The 22,232-nt window shown below is 40.7% G+C and overlaps 1 protein-coding gene across 1 annotated transcript; it reads right to left on the bottom strand.

Moving 5' to 3' along the window:
- Window positions 1-6,122: 6,122 nt before the first annotated feature.
- On the bottom strand, window positions 6,123-10,961 carry Nr0b1 (nuclear receptor subfamily 0, group B, member 1). The gene is made up of 2 exons (XM_005410131.2): window positions 9,729-10,961; window positions 6,123-6,471 (listed from the first exon to the last, which is right to left on the bottom strand). The coding sequence occupies exons 1-2, from the start codon at window positions 10,906-10,908 to the stop codon at window positions 6,227-6,229; spliced, it is 1,425 nt and encodes a 474-aa protein (XP_005410188.1). The 5' UTR covers window positions 10,909-10,961; the 3' UTR covers window positions 6,123-6,226.
- Between the last annotated feature and the right edge of the window lie 11,271 nt (window positions 10,962-22,232).

Below are 22,232 nucleotides of genomic sequence, written 5' to 3'. Positions count from 1 at the left end.
TTATCCCTGTCAGCAGGCCCAGGGAACATTTTTAATCTATGACATCAGTAGCAAGTGCTCTTACCAAGACATCATGAAGTGACCCAGTGATGGTGTCCGGAGATCCTTATAAGGAATAAAGCTGATGAAGAGCAAAAATGGCAGTTGTGAAGACAGCAAGGGCAGCATCTAGCTAAGGAGTACAGCACGGACTTCTGTGAAACAAGTGCCTGCACCAAAGTCAACATTAAAGAGTCTTTCACATGGCTGACAGAGGAGGTGCTCCAGGCCCACAGAAAAAAAGCTGATGGTCTCTGGAGATGTGACAGCCATAAGCTGGCCTTAGCAGAGCTGGAGGATGAGGAAACCAAACCTGAGGGCCCAGCTATCTCTTCTAAACCCTGCTGGTGCTGAAAGAACTGGGAGAGGTACCTCGTACAAACCCCCTTCCTTCTGGGGGCCTGTGGGAAGACAGGGGAGCCTGGACTTTGGCCGCTGCTGCCCACTCGTCTGATGAGCTGTTGAATCAGTAGCTGGTACTCTCCCCTTCCTGGCCCCAAGAGCAGCTCTACTGTCATCTCTAAGCAGGTTCTGTCCCTGACCCTTCTACCCTGTAGTTGCAACCTTCAGCCTGTTTCCTCAGCCACAGGCCTGGGGAAAAATAGCTACATACTTATATTCATTAGCCTTTAATTGAAATGCAACATCTCCTTCAATAAAGGATGTAAGTAATAAACCACAGTGGTACTGGCACTATCTGTGCAGAAAAGGGTTAACACAGCAGGTCTGAGCTTGCTGTCCTCAGAATGGCCTATTGGCAAGGTTGGCCTTTGGTTGACATCCGGGAATTTCTAATTTACAAATGTTCTTTCCCTTCCCTAATTCATGAGAAGAACTCACTGTGCCTAAACTGGGCGTACAAAGTGGTTCACATTGAACACCTGTGTTCTTTCTGTGTGTATGGAATTTTCATTCATGCTATGCAGAAGATGCCTATGTGACCAGCTTCAATACGAATCCCTAAATGCAGAATCTCAAGAGGTTTCCCAAGCAGAAATAGTACACACATGTTGCTGAGTTTTCATTGCTGGGAGAAGTATGTACCATATGTGACCCTTCCTGGATGCCAGAGAGCATAAGCAAGCTGAACATGGGTTCTTTCAGGTTTTCCCTATGTGTTCTCATGTGATCCAGCAATGTATTCTTACTACACCTCTATAATAAATGTTAGCCTTGAGTATGACTCTATGGGAAATGCTGTGAGACCTATAAGCAAATATCTGAATGTGAGCGTGATTCAGGAGACAGCTGGCACAATGGTAGCAATAGCAAGGCTTGCAAGAATGACTCCAACTCACTAAAATCTAATTACAGTGTTTGAGGGGGGCACAGAGGGCAGGAGATGATGAAAGCTTGGTTTGCAGCTTGCTATGCAGTTAAACATAATATGAAACAGCAGCTGAATTTTTCCTTGTGGTCAGAGGTACCTGTGGAATTTGAAGATTATAAATCCACTGCCAGAAGAGATGGCTTTCTGGATTGCCCTACATGTTTTTGGCCATGTACAGTCAGTTGATTCTGCTAAAGTGAGGGAGAAGTACCAAAGTCCAATTGAAGAGTCATTATCTCTTTCTTTGTCTCTCTATGTTTCTCTTTCTATCGCCCTCTCCCTCTCCCTCCCTCCCTCTACCCTTCCTCCCTCTTTCTCTGTCTTCAATCTCACCAGGAAAGAAACAGGAACATTCTGTACAGGAGGAAGAGGATAAACAAAGTTTAAATTTGTTTCCTGAGCTGGAACAATGCTCTGGAACAATTAGGTAAAGCAGAGGAAAAAAAAGAAAGCAGGAGAAAAACACTCTCATCATCTCTTCAGCATAGCTGCTGCTGCAGCTCCCCACCCACCCATCCTTCCATTCCAGCTGGGTTCTGCTGACAGCTGTGATGCGAACCTCCTAAGTGACAAATGTAGTACTAGGTATTTGAGTAAACTTGTAATGAGAAAGGAAAGGGAACTTTAAAGCACAGCTTTGCATTTGTGGCTATGGCATCTGGGTGAATGATAACATTTTATGTAAAATGTTTCTGCTTATACTTTCATAAATGTCACAGGGGTCATGTCAATCAGGAAAAGCTGCAGAGGAAAACCTGTGTTCATGTGACACAGCTCCCTTGCTTTTTGCCACAGATGGACAGATTGGAATTGAAGTTGTTAGTATCGGAAACAAGGTTCTGTAACTGGTGTTTGTTTCCCTGTAATTTTGTTTGTTGGAGCCTCTGGAAAAAGGGAGCCAATCCCCAGAGGGAGAAACACTTTTCAAGTTTGAAAAAGTGGGGGTTTGGGATTTATTTTGTTTTTGTTTTGTTTTGTTTTTGCTAATGAGTTTTTCTAAAGTCAGATTTCTGACCTTAGGGGCAAATGATTTTCGGATAAGATGTGCAGATTTTGACATGGGCTAATTTGAACAATCTGGCCCAACAAGATAAGCGGTGCTTATGAAAATGTTGCTTGTTACTTGGACTTGGCACATGGGTGTCTGTCGCTACAGTGCCTCAGCTCTGCTGCTGCTGAAGAAAATCCTATGGCTTGTTGGGAACCCTGAATTCACAGATCCTTATTTCCTGGACCATAACCTGAAACTTTATACTGTCTGCTAAGGACTGGTTCAGTTTCAACACAGTTAGGCTGAACTGGAATCTAAAGCAGGAACAGATTCAGTAAACAGAACTCGATCTTTGGATCATTAGAAATTGAAGACGCTTCTATCTTTAAGCTATAAAACTTAATGGATGCTGGATGGACCATTTGGGTCACTTGTAGATGCCCTAAGAACTTGTTTTCTAACAGGACTACTTGAAATGGAGCTGCTGATCAATTCTATATTGCTTATGTAAGAGGTGATTGCATTCTTAATTCCTGATTTCTGGTGAAACCTGGAGGTGAGAGCGAGCAGAGCACAGGGAGTGTGACCCCTCTTCCCCAGCTTGATACGTGGGCAGGATGTCTCACTGCTGTCAAGTCAAGTTCCACTTTCCAGATACACTACAGTCTGATACAACAGACTGCTGCACACACCTTAGTAAGGCAGCTTGATTATACAATGCAGATGTCTGCAGAAAGGAATTAATCTTGCTTAAATTGCTCACTGCATAAATGATCAGGATGAAAAGTGCGAAGAGAGGATGTGGAAACCCATTTTGGACAAAGCAGCAAATCAGGAATTCACCTGACAATTTCTTGGCCTTAATGTGTCTAATTGGTTAAGTTATATTCAAATGTTGCTCAGTGAAAAGTGCTTTTGTCCCTTTTGCAAACCATTCTTCCAGATGAAATATCTGGTGATTAAAAGGAAATTATTAGGAAAAAAATGGAAAATTAAGATTACTGAATGCAAATCCAGACTCTCGATTCTTGTAACAATCAAGAAAATGAACTAACAACATAGAGGGAGGCTGAGGGGAGGGAATAGAAGAACATTAATGACTTTTTAAAGGCACTTCTGGATGCTTCCCCCTCTTTCTGAGGAAAAGCTCTGATTGTCCTACTATTGTGAGTGCTTTCAGATTCAGACACATGGCTGAACCTCAATGGCATATGATGTCATGATTCTGAGACAGCCAACTCTGCATGGTCTTTCGACACACCTCCGGATGCCATCCATAAGGGTTAGACAAATGAACTAGTCACTGAGAGAGAGGCTTGTGGCCTCAGGTGGCTCCTCTGGAGCCATCAATTGATTTGAATTGCACTGGACTTAGCACCTGGGATGAAAGTCATCAATCACCCTGGGAAGCCGAGGCAGAGGCCACCTGACCAAAAGCACATCAGCTAAGCGTGCCTTAACATTGTCAGCTCTTGCTCTCTAGGGTAGCACAAGGAGCCCTCAGGGATTGCACTTCTCATAAATGGGCCCGGACTACCACAGCACTGTCTCAGTCCTGGAAAATGTTCAAGTCATCTTTCACTTACTGGGCGAAGCTCTGCTGGGACATGAGGAAAAAAGATTTGTAACAGAGGAAGGCAGCCACCTGACTGCTTCAGGTAGGCCTTTATTGCTAATAGGATTTGTTTCAGGACCTCCAAGTGGCATACGTTAGATCAGCACTGCTGGTTGGTCTCACCTTCCTGTGTGGGCTCTCCGGATAATTCTATGAAGACATACTGGCCCAGAGACCAAAGCGTAGATTGTGCAGAAAAGAATTAACAAGCAAGTACAAGTCTACTGTCCTTAAAACAGTCTGCTTGCAAGGTTGACCTTCAACTGATATTTGAGAACTTGGATTTGGGAACAGTTCTAATCTTCCCTTAACTCATTGGATCTGGATTGTTTGTGCAACATGATTCAGGCTGAACACATGCTTTTTGTGTGCTTGGAATTTTGACACATACTAGATATAAGTTAGGAAAAATGTGACCAGCCTGAATGAAAACAATAAACTCTGAATCTCAAAGGATTTATCTGGGCAGACACACCCAGTGAGTATTATAGACATGATATATTGCTGAGTTTTTGTTGTTGGGGAAGAGTGTACCCTGGGTGACTCCTCTTATGGGAGGGAAAGAAGAGAAGGAGGGTTAGAACACAGATTATTCCAAACTCTGCATGTGTCCTTTCCCTTTATGATGCAGCCATATATCCTCACTCCATCACTGTAGTCATTCTTATCCCTGAACACAACTGTATGCTGAATGCTGAATTCCATGACATTTCCATTGGGATGGTGATCTGGGGGTCCTCCAACACACTCATGACTGTAAATATCAGATATTTTCTTATCACACTATAGATGTTGCAGATATCTTGAAATTGCTACATTGATCATCACTTTGAAATTAAGGTAAATATTAGATCTGCCACTAGGTAATTTCTTACTCAATGTTTTATGATGATAAAGAAGCACATATGTTATTATACCACCTATAAAATATTTCAAATATTTAATGTTTTTAGTGGTTTCCTTTAACAGAATTCATTTCATGTTTTAGCATGATCCTAAGTACTTTATTACTACATGACTCTGAGAGCCTGATCCTGAGATGGCCATAGGATTCACCAGAATCATGCCAAAGGTATCTGTATAAAAGAAAGTTTCAGACTCCTTCTAATGGGTTTTTTCCTGGACTGTACTTCTTAACTACTAGCAGATGATGATTATCTATAATAAATGGATATGTGTAGCTCTAAATTCATACAGGGACAAGCTAGAACTACCTCTGTGGATTATATTTAAAAGAGACAGCAGGAACTGGGTGTGGTGGCAACCACCTGTAATCCATTACTCTGGGAGGCTGAGGCAGAGGAATTGCAAGTTCAGGCCCAGCCTAGGCAACTTAACAATTTAGCAAAGTCCTGTATCAAAATAAAAATAAGAAAGGGCTGGGGTATAGTTTCATGTGAATGCTCTGACGTCAATCGCCAGCACAAGAAACAAGGTGGGGGAAGCAGCAGAAGCCAGCAATGAAGTTCCTTTATAATTTCATGCCATGCTCGTCCAAGGTGACAGTTACACTTTATCTGAGAAGTGCAGTAAAATTAGGGTTTTATAATGTTGAGCTTTCTAAAACTGTTATCCTTCCATATAGAATATATGTTTCTTGTAGAATTTTTCATCAAATTCATAACTGCGTACAGAAAAATTCCAAAACAAAAGTGTGAAAATCTATTTCCCTTTCAGGGGCTTTTCTAATCAAAAACTGCTTCTTGATTCCAGTCTTCCACTCAGCTAATGGAAGTGACTTTGAAGATAGACAAAGTCATCTTTCGTTTACAATGGCCCACTATAACATTAATCTCTTTCGATTATTTATTAATATACTTTTTGGTTATGCGGGTTAGATTTTATTCAGTTTTGAAGCCTTATTGAAATGCTGATGAAATTGTTTTCAATCATGGTAATGATTAACACTTTAAAATTTAGTATTTCAAATTTAATTTGCACAGGTTCAGTAGAGAGAGTGGCTACATTTGTGAGAATAACTTAGCACCCTGCTGTAGCATAATAGCCTGCTCTTTCCTTAAGGATGCTCCTAGGTATGTGCCCTATTGGCAAATGTTTTTCTTCACAATGAAACAGTACGAACAGAGCATTTTTACATTGTCAGGAGCTAAAGTGTTTCTTTAATTGAATACAAAATACTCTGCACGTAAAAATAACAAGAAAGTTTATTTTCATAACATTTGACACTCTTCTGCCAACAGTGTTTTATCTTTCCTTTCCGGTAAACTACACTTGAGTAGCTCACATGCTTTCATAACTTTGCACAGAGCATTTCCAGCATCATATCATCCATGCTGACTGTGCCAATGATGGGCCTGAAGAACAGTTCAGCAATGACATTGGCATTGATGAATCTCAGCAGGAAGAGGGCACTATTCAGTTCGGCAAATCTGGTCTGGTACCCTCTGTGTGTCATCCTGATGTGTTCACTGAGGATCTGCTGAGTTCCCCACTGAAGTCCCTGAATGTACTTCACGCACTGCAGGCCTGGCAGGTCTGGAAGGAAAAACATCTCTTTGTTATAAATAGCTCACTACAGAGATTTCTGCTAGATTTTAGAATACATCCATTCCTGTCATTTCCCCATGAAGTAAGTGCTCAAGTGTCCCTGTTAGAGGGTTTTCTAGAGCAAGGATAAAATACCAAAGCAGTTGTAAGTTTTCAGAAGCAATACTTCTAAAGATGAAACATCATGTAATTATTTTTGTTTAATATTCATTGGGTTTGTATGCACACAGAAACACTGGCTGTGAGCCAACAAGGCACACTTAATTTAACAGTAAAAATAGCTTAATCTCTGCTTCAATGAACTTTTTGTGCAAATATGAAAAATAAATAATGCTATTTAAAGAGATGAGACCTTTACCTTTGACCTACGAGAAACAGATTACTGTATCATGGGAAAAAGTTTTGCCAGGTGATAAATATTTTGCCATACTTCCTTAAAATTTCCCATCATTATACTGATGATCCAAGCAACGGTGAGAAACTTCACAGCCACAAACTATGACTCACATGTTTCATTTTAATTATTTGCCTACAGGTTAATATTATGCTAGAAGCCCATACTATGTTGAAAACTAATGCTGACCAGTTAACCCATTGTACCATGATTTCTGGATTGGGGAAAGTTAAATTTCGTGATTCTAATGAGAGTTCCAAAATTCTTTCTAAAAACATTAAAATAAGAAATGTTTAATAGCATTTTCTTACAGCCATTCAAAGGTAAAAATATAAACATGAAAATGCCATGGATTCCAGGCAACATGATTCAAAATTAAACTTTTAACACAAAATGCATGACATTCTTGTGGTGCAGTGTGATTTTTAAGTAAAAATAAATGAAATGCAACACAGGAAAGATTAAGTTTTATAAGGAAGGTGGTAAGAGAAGGCTGCTTTAAAAAACTTTTATATTAGTAAAAAAACTTTCGATCTATGATGATATTCCTGCAAAGTACTTTATATTCAAGCAATCAATAGTTTCCCTCTTTGTTTAAATGATCTCATTGATAAATGTAAATATTTTCTTTATTTTTTCTACAAAATTCAGCAGAAAAGGTTTTTATAGTAGTGTGGAACTTACCACAGGGAGCAGAATCAGTGTTCTTTGAAAAATAATGATGACAGACAAGAGGTCCTCTTATTATAGGCAAATATCAAATTTGTTGAAGGAAATAAGAACAAAGTAAAGCCACACTTCTAAATCATGTTCCAGTTCTGTATATTGCAGTCTACACACTGTCATCCCCTACTACCTGCAGCTCAATACCCAGTTTGACACCCTGTTTAATTGTGCATGAATGCCACTGAGAAGGCACCTCCAGGCCTACATTCATGGCTGCTGAAGACTTCATTTTATGAACTCTCCATTACTCTTTACTATTTTCATACCACACCCCTCCGTATTCCTTACATAGAATACCTTTTCTAAATGGGCAAAAGAAAAGTGTTTTCAAAGACGTCAGGAAAAAAAAGCAGATCACACACACACACACACACACACACACACACACACATATATATCCTTATTTTTTACTTATCTCCTTGTGTTTAAACTCATATATGTGTGTTTTCATACAGATATGTGTGTGTTTTTAAATCTACTTATATGTTTAATTATATATAAATTCTGTTAAAACTTACAGATGAGTAAATACGAATAATAAACAGGAAGGAAAGTTCATATTTAGCAAGCATTACCTTTCAACCAATGTACGTGCATGCATATGTGTTTCAAACACATCCAGTTTAGCTGGTTCAACTCATATAGAGAAGACTAAGAAAAACATTTAAGAATAAGGGAGACAGGGGTGGATGTTTGCATGTGTGATAAAAGTATATAAAACAGAATTAAAGAAATAGGAAAATTTGAAATGTAAACTTATAAAGCTGAGCCCAGTCTTCCTTCCGGATCCTAAAAGGACTGAGGAAACTATTTTCTGAATGACCTCAAGAATCACCTGGGCACTTACTAGGAATGCGGACCAAAGAGGCTGGATTTAAGCTACCGAATCAGAAACCCTAGGGGAGGAGCCTTGAAAGACACTTAAACTCCCTACCTCCCCACACACAGAGTCATACTTTTTGCCTAAGTAAATTGGGAAAACAATAGTACAAGCAAAAGAGGGATTTCCAGTAGTCACTGGGATGAGCTAAAGTCTGTAGGTCATGAAATGTGAGGTCTGAGTGTATTATTCTTGCACCAAATACTGCTCTAGGAGAGAATATGTAGAGGAGCGTTACAAACAATTATCCCAACTTAAATTGACTGGAAACTTCCTAGAGAGGCAACTTGGAAGGGCACTGCTTGACGATGATTCTCCTAGTAGGACAAACCCAGACAAGGTATCACATCTCCTCCAGCGATTTGGGTGCATTGTGTAGGGCAGCATCCAGCACCCAATAGAAAACCAGAAACTGTTGTATAGTTGACCTCCCTTTGGGCACAGAGGACAGGACACGTAGGTGCCAAGACACACCAGCCTTTCACTGCAGAGTAAAATCACTAGGGACTTGGACGCTCTGTATAATGGGGTGGGGGAAGGGTGCAGGCAGCAAGGTTGATTAGGAGGTCTCCAAGGTCTCTCCAAGCTCTAAAATCACAGTGCCCCTCATCTCTGTCCCTACCGTATCTTTTTCCTGCCCCTTGCCAACCTGATATTCACTGAGACATGAAGCAAAGCAGAGTCCAGATGCTTGGGGCCACACAAACCACTATTCTGAGGCAGATCTGTGAAATACTTAGCCCACTGTCCTGTCTGACAGGAACCCCAGGGTAGAGTCCATAGGGGTCCCGAACATGTTTCCTTTCTTCCCAGACTTAATAGACTCCGCTAACTGAAAGGTTCTAGTAAATTTAAAACCAAGGTTTCAGAAAACGTCTCGGGAGTTGGAGAGCGCAAAATCTTTTTTAAAGCTATGCTATGGGATTTAAAAGAAAACGGAACAGCTATGTCTCACGAAGGCACAAACTTTTGTGTAGTAACAAAAATATGTAGAAAGCCAAGTACAAACCTCAAGAGACACCCCACCCCCCACCCCATCCTTTGCGTTGAGCTTCTGGCAGGGGCTCACCTATTGGGAGGGGGTCCTGGAGCCTGCTCCCCCAACTCTGCCGAGTTAGTCGTAACTCTTCGCTTGCGCTGACACCCCCTATCACCACTGAAAACTGAGTGTCTGTGCCTAGCGGTAGGCAGTGCCTAATACTTTGCTGAGCTGAAACAGCCGGCGCCCAAACCCAGCGCTCTTACCCGGATTAAAGAGCACGGTCCCCTTGAGGTAGGCGTACTCCTTGGTACTGATTTCCAGACTCCAGCACTTGGCAAGGAAGCTCTTGATGGCTTGGACCGTGGCGGCAGAGGGAAACTGCCCAGCCCCTGGCGGCGACGCCAGTTGTAGCTGCAAGGTAGAGAGGGGCTGTGGCTGGTGACCCTCGGTCTCCTGCCGCCTGGTGGTGAGGATCCTTTGCAGCATGCTGGGCTCTGAGGTCTCCACTGTGTCAAAGTGCAAGCGGTCCTGGGCGAGCTCCAGCATAAGCAGGGGCGCCCAACAGCTGCGCACCAGCACCAGCTGCTGATCCAGAGGCAGCACTTGGAAACAGGGCAAGTACTTGACGAAACGCAGCGTCTTCAACAGGCCAGCCGAGGCTGCCTCGCAGACCACCTGTGGACTCTTTAGAGCCACCGGCCGCTGTGCACCACACCAGGTGGCCCACCAGAGGGCCTCCATCTGCGCATCTGGAACCGCGTATGTTTGGTTTGCGCTCCTGGGCATGCCATACAGGATGCTACCCCGCTGCGGGTGGTCTTCACCGCATGAGTAGCTGCGGTGCGGGAGCGCCATGGTCTGCCCACTTGGCACCCCCTCTCTACCCCTCACCCTCTGTGCACAGTAGGAAAGCTCCCAGGAAGAGCTCCCTGACCGTGCCTCAGGCGCCTCAGGAGCCTCTTGCGCTTGCTTTGCGCTCGTGAGCAAGCTGAATAAGATGCTGCCCTGCCTAGGGTGGTCTTCGCCACAAAAGCAGCAACGGTACAGGAGCGCCACAGCCCGCCTGCCCAGCGGCCCCTCTTCACCGACGCGCGGCTCAGCACCGCACGAACAGCCCCAGCACGGAGCCCCGAGCCGCTGCTTGGGCTCCTCAGGAGCCGCGTGCATTTGCTTTGCGTTCGTGAGCATGTTGTAGAGGATGCTACCCTGCCGTGGGTGGTCTTCACCGCAAAAGCAGCAGCGGTACAGAAGCGTTACTGCTCGCCCTCCTGACAGTCCCTCTTTGCCCACCTGGGGCTCAGCACCACAAGAGCAGCCCCAACACGGAACTCCCAGCCTCGCACTTGGCGCCTCAGGAGCCTTAGGAGCCGCGCGCAGTTGCTTTGCGCTCACAAGCATGTTGTAGAGGATGCTGCCCTGCCACTGGTGGTCCTCGCCCGCCATGGCCCGCGGCGTCCGCAGCTCGTTCTGCCCAGTGGCCGCCTCCTGGGACTTATTTATGCTGAGCGCGCACGCAAGCGCGACCTCCTCCTCCTCCTCCTCCTCCACCTCCTCCTCCACCAGGGCAAGGGCGCAGCTGGGGGTGCGGCTCTGCGCTTCGATGTGTTTGTCCAGGACCTGGGAGGTTCAAAGGCTCAAATAGTCCTTAGAAGCTGAAAATATTAGAATGTCAGCACAGAAGCTCTGGAGCACTTCATCCCTTCTTTTCCCCCTTCCCCTGCCTTTGGAAGACCTGAGCAGAGCGATTGGAGTAGGGAACTGGGGCACTGTTCCAACTCTTTCCATTGAATCCTAACACCTGATTCGGTCCCTCAACTGGGAGAGCAGAGCGCCTAAAGGGGGAAAATCTGTTTCTCTGCCATTTGTGGAAACTCATTAAATGATCTGACTGTGTTAGTTGTATTTTTTATACCGATAGAGAGTTCTCATTTTCTGAGACCTTGAAAATATATACTGGCAGTATCAGCTGTTGGGAATTGGTAAAAACCCCACTCAGACATTCTAACTCCAAATGTGAATTTTAATGAAGTCCCCAGGGGATTCTCACAAGCTTTAATATTGGAAGAGCACTGGTAAAGAATGCAATCATAAATGTTCAGTTTAATTCAATTAATATTTATAAGCATCCCATATATCCTAGATGCTGTGTTAAAGTGCTGGGGGCAGCAACCTGGATGTAAAAGGTAGGTAAACATTGGAATTATAGTAATCACCAGATTGTTAAAGAGAGAACTTTTGATCCTTATGGAAAATTACACTGGTAAGTGTGTAATTAACATTTCTGTCCTGTCTTCCCTAAGCTAATGGTAAATACAAGCGCGGGGTAAGCCTGGATCCTGATGTTCATTTGTTACGCAGCCTCCTTCCTCTAGTTCCACACAGGCACTGAGATCAGTGAGTCTCCCCAAACCATGAGGTGCCCCTTCTGTAATGAGCTGATTAGTTCACCAGCCAGCCCTATAACTTCAATACTGTAGCCCTTTGAGCCTCATTTCTCAAAAGTGGAAGAATTATGTTAGTGCTGTCTTGTGTCCAGGCCTGAGGATGTGAAACAGGAAAGGGGATTGGTGTGTACCAGCTGGTTTGGTGTCCCTTTTCTTTTTATTTTAAATCATATTTATCTATTTATTTATTTTATTTATGCCATACTGGAGTCAAACCTATGAGCACTCTACCAGTGAACTGCAACCCCAGTCTTTTTTTTTTTTTTTTTTTTTTTTTTGAGATCAGGTCCTACTCATTTGCCTTGGAGAACTCAAACTTGTGATTCACCTACATCAGCCTCCCTCAGTGCTGGGATTACAGGCACGTACCATGCCCAGCTTCTTTTTCTTTTCTTTTTTTTTTTCTTTTTGACTTTCTTTGCATTCTCTGAAAACTGGAGTTAAGAGCATACAAGGAAAACCAAGGAGATCCTCAATTTACTTTCAACCTGAAGTTTTATTCTGCCTGTACAGACCATATGGGGCAATAGTTAAATTTCTGGTACTAATAGCAGGTTGCCTCAGTTGTTTTCAAAGATAAAAGAACAAACACATATTAACATATACACAGACATAAATAAAACAACACAAAACAATAAAAGCAATACAGAATTTCAGACAAGGAGATAGGAAATTAACAGTGGTTGTTGTATTACATATTGTTATCTTCAAATTGGTTACTCAGTTAAACAAATATGGGCATGTAAGATTGATCAAACAATTAAACATTAACTGATCCTTTCAATAAAGCAACAGAAATTAGTGGTACAATTATCTTAGCTATCTTGTGTATACATATATACATATTTCCCCTTCATTCTTTTTTTTCTCTTTTCCCACATCCCAGTTGTTCTTTCCTTTTGAGCAGTTTCTTTCCCTTTCACAATATCTACTCTACCTTTTAAGTTTTATTTACTCTTTCAGGTTCTTACACTAGTGAGACAATACAGTGTTTACACATGTGGGTCTGATTTATTTCACTTATGAGTATGGCCTCTAGTTGCATCCATTTACCTACAAAAGCCTCCAGTTTATCTTTCTTTATAGTTGGGGTTGCCTCAGTTTTAATCCTGGCTCTGTTCATTTTGTAACACAATGGCCTTGAGAAATGTACTACTTTCCTATTGCTGTTGTAAAATCTTATCATGAATTCAGCGGCTTAAGGAAACACAAAAATTTTTCCTTTACAGTTTTGGAGGCCAGAAATCTGAAATAACTTTACTGGGCTAAAATCAAAGTGATACTACTTTCTGGAAGACCTAGTTAAGAATATATTTCTTTGCCTTTTGTAATTTTAGAACTACCTGCATTCCTTGGCTCCTGGCCACATCATTCTGATTTCTGCTTCCATCTTCTTCTCTGACTCTTTTAAGAATCTTTGTTAATATATTGGGCCCATCCAAAAATTCCATGTCACCATTTCAAAATCCTTAACCACATCTGCAAAGTCCCTCTTACCCTGTAATGCAAATTCACAGGTTTTAATGTCTAAGATATGGACATCTTTCAGGGAGATACTTTTCAGCCTATCATAGAAAAGTTATTCAATACATCTAAGTGTCAGTTTCTTCGTATGTAAAAAAATGAGCAAAAGTATGTGAGTTAATTCTAATATATGAATTTTTTCATATAAAATGCTCATAATATTTGATACATGATACATACTGTGCTTGTTTACTTTGCTTTAAGTAAATATGGATCAAATTTCAGGGTTGGGAGGTGATCCCACACCAGCACAACTATAATTCCACCTTTTTAGGGAGGCAAATCCTCACCATGCACCTACCCACTTTTGTCCCACTTTTTCTGGATATCTACATTTCTTGGCCTGGACTCAAAATATTGAATGAGTCACCTGGTTGCTTAGCTAGCAATGTTAACTCATTGTCTCTTTTATTATTTGCCGTTTACAGTCCTCAGGCTACTTTCTAGGGCATTGTTATAATTGCTTAACAATCTTCATGCTTAATGAATTCACCAAGATGTCCAGCTGAAAGAGCCAGTCTACTTGAGTCTCTACCTTAAACTGCCAGTGTTAATTTTATTTTACTTTCTTCCTGATACCTTATTATTTCTTTAGTTATGTGATGCTTGTTGGTTATCCACCCCTACATCAGAAATGATTTTGTTGGCTAACTGTACCATTTGCATGAGAAGAGGAGATCACAGATCTTACACTCACCACAGAGACCATGCATTCCCACACAGTTATTGCTGTGTTGACTCTAGAGGGAGAACAATTAGCATGCCTTGATAGATTTAGATTTTTCTGGAGGCCTATTTTGATACTCAGAATGCTATACACACTGTGCCAATATAAAAAAACAACTGTGTCAAGGAAACTGGCCTTGAATTTGGGCTCTCCTAATCTGCAGATGTAACATTAAGCAAGTCATCTAACTTCAGCCTTCTTATTTGTGAAATGGGAACAAAATTCTATAAATCGATTATTGTATGTATACCTTGTTCTAAGGACGTAAGAGGTTATTATATTTTCCTCTCAATATAACCATTTACAGAAATGTTTGCTGTTCCGTCCACTGCACTGAGACATGAAGTAACCTGTGTTTACATTCATTTACTTCTTAATGACTTGACTTTGAACAAAGCATTTAACGTTACATCAGCCTTTTCCTCTGTAAAACCAGGAAACACTACTATAAACTAGTTTTAATATGTGCACTTTAACCTTATACCCTTCAATGTTTTTCTCAGACTTTTTCAAATTTTCAACTATATTTTTAAATATCCTAAAAGCTTAAGCCCATTTTGTGTGAGTTTATACATATTCGATGCTTTTAACTTTGAATTTCAAGCATCCTCTGAAACTGAAACTTAACTGAACTGCTAAGAAGCATGAATTTATAGTATATTGGTTATTGTTCCATTATTTGCCAGTGACAGGGTCTTCCGATTTTCTTGTTTTCCTTGGAGTTGTGTTATGGTCTTCTATTTGCAACCCTGAAGGACTTTCTAGACTCTTTGGACTGAGTGTTTCTTTTTTTTTTTTTTTTTGGTTTTTCTCCGGTACCGGGAACCGAACTCACGACCTTGCGCTTGCCAGGCAGGTGTTTTTTTGCCGCTGAGCTAAATTCCCAGCCCCTAGGACTGAGTGTTTCTAAGGAGAGAGTGCCTGCTTGTCCTTCACAAGTATTCACCCTTGGGAGCACCAGGAGAAAACTGACTTCATCTTTCCACTTTCTATTTTTTTCCTGAATAAATAGCTCTTGAGAAACAAAATAACCCAAACACACCAGTGCAGACATCTGCACCAAGTAATGGCAATCTGCTGGGTGCTATAGGATTAGCAAAGGCATAACCTTCCCAGGCAGGCGCAGGGTTTTTCATCTAACTTGTTCCACGTTGTCAAACCACTGTGACAGCTAGACAAAAGGACGCTCATCAACTGAATCTATCATGTGCTGAGTTTGTCCACAACTTCAATTTGGATATTTACACTGACTCATTGTGTAGTGACCTTGGCCAGTTGGACACCTGCTCCATAGAATCTATTATCTGTTCCAACTCAGGGTGGGAGTAAGGCTGTTCTGCCTGCCTGAATGCAACCTTCAACTTCAAAGTAACGCAGTTTTAGCTAAAGGATGTAGGAGTAAGGTCCAGGTGGGAATAAAGCTGGGTAAAATTGTAAAAGTGACCTTTGCCAGCCAGATGCTTTTGACCTGGGAAGTCATGATATGAAGGCACGATGATCTGAAACACGATATGAATTTTCAATTTGAGCTTAAAAGAATTGGAAGGCCTTAGAATTCAGCTCCTTCAGTAAACAGGCAGCAGGGAGTACCAACAGAGTTTTCCTTATTTTTCAAGATAAACGTTGGGTAAACACTTTTGTAGACGAATAGTGGTTGACAAAACCCCAAGACATAGCCTCCCTCATTTTCCTTCCCAAGACTCAGAATATTTCAAGCTATATTTATGAAAAAAATCAATAGACGTTAGATGCTTATTCATGAAATCCCTAAAGAAGATAAACTCATCATTATTTCCTTCAGATGAGCTACAGAGTAAGAAATCAGCCGCCTTAGGGTTTATATAGTTGCTGAGCTGGAATTATGACTCATACTCATTGTAATCCTGAAATCTTCTAAAGTCAACATTCTAAATCAAACCAGTCCATTGAAGGAAAAACATTCATCAAACCAACTTATCTTACTGAATCTCTCAATTTTGAATTGATACTCATATCAAATGCTGATCAAGTTGTCTAATTAATAATTTCAACAGACTGCCAGGTTTAAAAATTATTGTCCCATTGATTTGACTAGTTAGTTTGAAACTGGTTATTCCATTGGCCCACTTAGCTCGTCCCTTAATGTTAATGGTAATTTTAATTATAGAACCTACCATATTGGAGACTTGGACTGTTATAATAGCTCCTTAGAAAATTGTTTTCTTTTTCCTTCTAACTTCTCTTAGCAACTCACTCCCCACAATAATTATAGCTACACTGCGCATTGAGGGCTGTATTCAAGGCACTCAGGAAACACCTGCTGAGGAAGCAGAGTGAAAAACTTCTTCCACATCAAGTTCTCTTTTATCTTCACTAGGTTGTTCAACCTTCACTACTTTCCTCTGGTTGTGTGGGTTTTAATAATTTTGCCAGGTCCCCCTCCTGCCAAATATTAGCTACCTGCCTTAACCACTCTGATTTCTAATTCAATATTCTCTAACATGTAAGTAGAGTTGTCAAATGTACTAAATGATGTTATATAGCTTTTTAAAAATATGTTAACAGTATCTCGCAAAAGTTATTATACCTAGGTCACAGTTTCTTTAAGTCAGCAGTATCAGGACTTGTGAAGTGATATATTTTACAATTACATCAGATTTGCAAAAGTCTCCATACATATACATGACAAATGCACTTGAAGTAAAGATCACCACAATTAATGAGCCATTCAATCTAGTGCTAAACACATTTGACATTAGTAGTGCCATCAAACTAGCTTTCTCTCAGCTTACAATGATAAAAATGTAAAGAATTAAAACTGTAAATAAGCATAAGTGAATTTCCTTTCAGCATAGCAAAATCCTGGCGATGATGAAAATCAGACCTTTATTTCTAAACTGATATTTTTGCCATGATGGCTGTGTCTGGGTTATAAAACAGAAGCTGCTTTACCTTGAGGTCTTGGAAGCCAGGAATGAAGTAAGGGTTATATGTACTTACTTGATTCTGGAGTCAGTGGAGAGGGAACAAGAAAAGTAAAATTGGAAATGAGCAAAACCAAAATGAAGGTGTATTACTGTAGTCCCTTCTATAAGAAACAGGAGGCAATTCCACCAAGATCTCCAGAAACATACGAAATGAAACCCAGAAATGTCCACCCAAAGGACGAGACAGCAGTACTGATCCATTAGTTCCCATCTCCCAAAGTTAAAAGCTGGCACCACATTTCCTCTGATACTCATGGTGTTGCAAAGAAAAAGTCACACTTATGTAATGGAACTGGCCGCCCTATTTGTACTAGGAATCAAGTACTGGAGAGTAGATAAGAGGCAGGAAATCAGAGCCATTTGGAAGTGCACCTTCCACCATCCTTAACTTCTTGCCATGAGGTCAATCCTATTTGATAGGGAAGAGTTGATCAAAGTGACACATTGACTACCTCAAGTCTCCTCTGCTGAACTTGGCTGTCTTTGAAAAATACTCTACCATTGTATTCTAAGATATCCAAATCTTTAGATAAGTAAGGCATTAGTGGAGGAAACAGGTGAGAACATATAGCCAGCACTAGAAAATAATTTTTCTGATGGATCCTTTATTCAACTAGCCAGTATTACCAGCTACTGTCTTACAGACAGCAAAGAGAAAATACAGTTTACCAGTTAAAAAAAAAAAAAAAAAAAAAAAAAAAAAAACTACAATTTCACCAGGCATCTAGCCATGACTTGTATAAAATTTGGGTCTATGGCATTCCTTGTATAACTTGTGAGACAGGTGTGGTGGAGCTCGCCTGTAATCCCAGCACTCGGGAGGCTGAGGCAGGAGGCCATTGTGAGTTCGAGACCAGCCTGGACTACAAAGCGAGCTCAAGGCCAGCCTGAACTGCATAGTGAGACCCTGTCTCAAAAAGACAAAAAAAAAAAAAATCAATCGTGTCTTTCTATAAAATTTGCCATTATGCACAGGTTTTAAAGATTTTGCCATTTGTTAAAAGGAGGTTAAGCAAAACTAAAAGCTTTACAAAAGCCTCCATGCATTAGGCATGGCATTACTCAAATTACATTACCAAGACATAATTCTTAAAGCCATTTGACCTCTAACTCTAGTGTGAGTTATCCTTATACATACCCTACAAGCTATCCAACCAACATAGTAGCAAATTTTCTTAACTCTACTTTCAAAATGTATGTCAGATCCAATAATCTCCCTTCGCCACCATAAATACCACCTTACCAGATAAGGCACAGTCTTGTCTGACCTCAGCTCCTACAGTCCCTCCTTCTTCATCTGCTCCATTCTTTCTCTGCCTATAGCTACACTGCACATAGTGATACTTCAGTGGGACTGTAATTGCCCACTGCTCCAAAGTTCCACTATCTCTCCGTCATACCTAGGAAAATATGGCTGCTTACTTCCAGATTTTAAAAATCTAACAGGATGGGGCTGGGGATTTAGCTCAGCGGCAAAAGCGCCTGCCTGGCAAGCGCAAGGTCGTGAGTTCGGTTCCCGGTACCGGAGAAAAAGCCAAAAAAAAAAATCTAACAGGATCTGGCTCTGGCTTTCTCTACCATCCTGACCCTCAAGTACTATGCCCTTGCTACATGACCTCCCTGATACTACTCAAAACTGCAGCCTTCCTCATCACATGAGTAATTCTTTTCACTTCCATCAGGCCTAGAAAGGCTTAGATGTCATGATGTCAGGGATAGTCTCCCTGACCTCCTTTAAAATAGCACCTCTCCACTCTATTCTTGTTGCCCGCTTTATTTTTCTTCTTGGCCCTTATCATTATATACGTTTATTGGATTATTGGTTTACTGTTGGCTTGTACAATGGGAGCATATATTCTATGTAACTGGAGAATGAGGCATTCAGTTATGTCACTAACTTGTAATAACGCCCTTGCTGGACTTTGTTTTCCTTCTCCAGTTGGCAGAATACATTCTTCCATGGATACTTCCTTAATAACTTACCTGAGCCATGCTTTCCTTCCATGTCTGCCCTCTGATTTGGGAGGCTCTTTCAGCGCTCTACCAGGTAGAAAATACCAGCTTTCTCAGGAGCTTCTACATGAGGAAAAATTTTTCTTGTGTATTTTCAGGATCATGTTTTCTGTTTCTTTAGTTTATCAGTGTAACTATATCTTCCTTACATCCTCAAAAATACATTTAAATCTCTGTCCCATAGATGTTTCCCTCCCTATATTATAATGGATTTATCCAATCCTTGTCATTTACTTTACTGTTTCAGAAAGATTCTGTGAAAAGAGGCAAATATATGTGTTCTATCTATTCCCAGTGAATAGTTTATCCAACATGAAACTCTTGGCATTGTGTGTGTGTGTTTCTTAAGAAATTGTACAGTATGAGACACAATTCGAGGGACTTAGTGAAAACTAGCCTGAAATCCACAAATTTTGGGAAGGTGGAATTTGTCTTACAGAGTGGTAAAGGAAAACAGCTGTGATTTTTTTACAGCTGAAGTTCTGGTAGATGGAAGTAAAAGGTACCACTAGGTCCAGACTCTAAAGATGATTCTATTGCCATTCAACCGCATTCAAAGTCGACCTGCCGCATACAAGAAAGGACACATACGCATAAGAAGTGGAACTTTCATAGCAATTCTGTTAAAATCCACCAAAGCTGGAAGCAATGTAAGTAAGGTGCAGTTTGGTGTTTATCTCACATCTAGAATTATATGTGAGAAAGAAGTAACATGTGTGACTGGATTCCTTTAATTCTGCAGTTAAACTTTAATCTCTTAAAAATAGCTTTTTTCAGACACAAAAGGTCATTCTAAATGGGTTTATCTTGCTTGGCATCTGTTAAAAGTTCATTGAGCATTTTTATTATAATTTTGCATTGATTTTTCTAGTCATCCTTTTAAGTTCTTTTATTAAGGATTGGTAGAGCGTAGTTTTTCACATTTCAAGGCCATTAAGTCCTATTAAAAGGGTAAATTGTATAATGCATTGTTTCTCCATGTGCAAATCTTAGCTGTACTTTATTAAAGTAAAGCATATTTGGCTTTTCATTAGCACTAAATCAATTACTTAAAATGTAAAAGGGATGGCCAATCAAGGGATACATACTTAGGTAGAATTCTTAATGCACCCCTCGAAGCAAAGGACATATTCCTTGGCAGTGACAAATTATGGTAGTTCATTTAAAATATCCTCTGCAGAGAAAGGGGAACTCTTATATAATGTCAGTAAGAATGTAAATGAGTATGGTCATTGTGAGAAACAGTATTCAAGATTTTTCAAAATACTAAAAATAGACCTAACAAATACTCCAACAATAGTAGTAGTGGGTGTCTATCCACAGAAATGAAATTAGTCTATCAAAGTGATACATACAATCCTGTGTTTATTGCAGTAGTATTCAATATAACCAATGCATGTAATCAACCAAGATATCCATCAACACATATGTGGATAAAATATGGTATACACAATGGAATACTACTGAGGCAAAAAATGCAAGTCTGTCTTTTGTGGTAATGTGAAAAGAAAGGAAGGACCTATGGTAGGTGGAATAAACCAGGCACAGAAAGACAAATAGATCATGTTCTTGCTTGTATCAAGAAGCTAAAAAAGTTGACTGCATAGAACTAGAGGGTATACTCATGATTACTAGAGATTAGGAAGGTTAGGGGGAAGGAGGTGTTGAGGAAAGTTGGACACCAGGTATCGAAGTAGAGTTACAAGAAAAGATTAAGTTCTAATGTTCTGTAGAAGGGTAGAATGGCAACAACTTATAAAATTAAATATTTTATAAAGTACTAGAAGCAAAGGGTTTCAAGATTCATCAAACAAATAATAAATGTTTAAGGAGGGGAAATGCTAATTATTCTGATAATATCAGTGCACACTGTACATATATACAAAACATTACACTATTATCTCATAAATATGCACAATTATTATGAATCAATTCAAATATCCTAAAATTGTTTCATGACAGAGATACTAATAATGTACTAAATCCTGGCTATGTGAAGTGTGGTCCTATGATCAGCAGCATTACCTGGGACTTACTTGGAGTACAGAAGCTCATGTCTCAGACCACACTGGTGGACTTGAAATCTATATCTGAGTAAGAGTATCATGAAAGTTGGAGAATCAGTCTGTAAATCTCTGCTTCTCAAATATGGCTACATTTTAGTGTCATCTGATTACTTTAAAAGTTACTGAGGCACTGATTTAATTAGTATGGGCTGTGACCTGGGGACAGAGAATTTGATAAACTATGCAGTTAACTCTAATAAAAAGGTACATTTGAGAATCATTGCTCTTGAAAGTAAAATGGAAGAGATGAGATAGAAGCAGAGAGGCACAATCTTGGTTAGTGTCTCTCCATCTAGGAGGATTGAGCAGGTCTGAGTCTGTCTTTCTGTTGTCTACACTAGCCGACTCTGGGACCTCTCTCCATTGTCTCCACTTGGCACCATGCAGCAGAGGTTCTGACTGACTGACCTCATCACGGATGAAGTTAATGCCCAGGGAGAAAAGGTAAGCTTGAAGGGTCAGCATCTCCAGAGATAATGAATGAACCTGGTCAGCAGTGCTCACCCCAAGAAAATCCCATGGTTATTGCAAACTGCAAAAACTGTGTGGGGTTTTATTCTGAAAGGGATTCCTTCAGCACATCATGCTAGAATTGGAAAAGAAATCCAGAAAAGCATCCACTATATCTGAGAGCGTAATAAGGAGCCATTTTGGGAAGTGATCGATTCTTTAAAACTGATCCACAGAACAACTTCATTTCAGGGTTTACTTTATCACAGTGGCTGGGTGAGAAATAGCCAGAAGACACAATCCATGGAGAGGGTTCAAGCTAAATATAAGCCACCTGTGAAGTTTAAATGCAAAGCAGGAAGGACAGGAAGCCATTCCCTCCTTGATAAGAAGGCCCAGCATGTGTGGTTTTCAGAGATAGCTGGGTCTGAAAGTGCTGGCATTAAGTCTAGTGGTCTGTTGGAACTCCCATTCCTCTGCCTACAGTCAGGTCAGGAACCAGTGGTCTGATTGACTCTTCAAACTACCAACATGAGAAAGGCATGTCCTAGCCTTGACATTTGTCATGCCCTGAGAT

This window comes from Chinchilla lanigera, unplaced genomic scaffold (assembly GCF_000276665.1).
Source record: "Chinchilla lanigera isolate Chin_1 unplaced genomic scaffold, ChiLan1.0 scaffold00130, whole genome shotgun sequence".
Taxonomy (NCBI): domain Eukaryota; kingdom Metazoa; phylum Chordata; class Mammalia; order Rodentia; family Chinchillidae; genus Chinchilla; species Chinchilla lanigera.
This window is presented reverse-complemented; position numbering and strand designations above follow the sequence as displayed.

What these genes read in the sequence shown, in the direction of transcription:
- Nr0b1 (XM_005410131.2), bottom strand. Translation starts at nt 10,908, where the DNA reads ATGGCGGGCGAGGACCACCAGTGGCAGGGCAGCATCCTCTACAACATG. An exon ending in GACCGTGCTCTTTAATCCGG is followed by an intron (nt 6,472 to 9,728) that starts GTAAGAGCGCTG and finishes TTTTCCTTCCAG; the next exon opens with ACCTGCCAGGCCTGCAGTGC.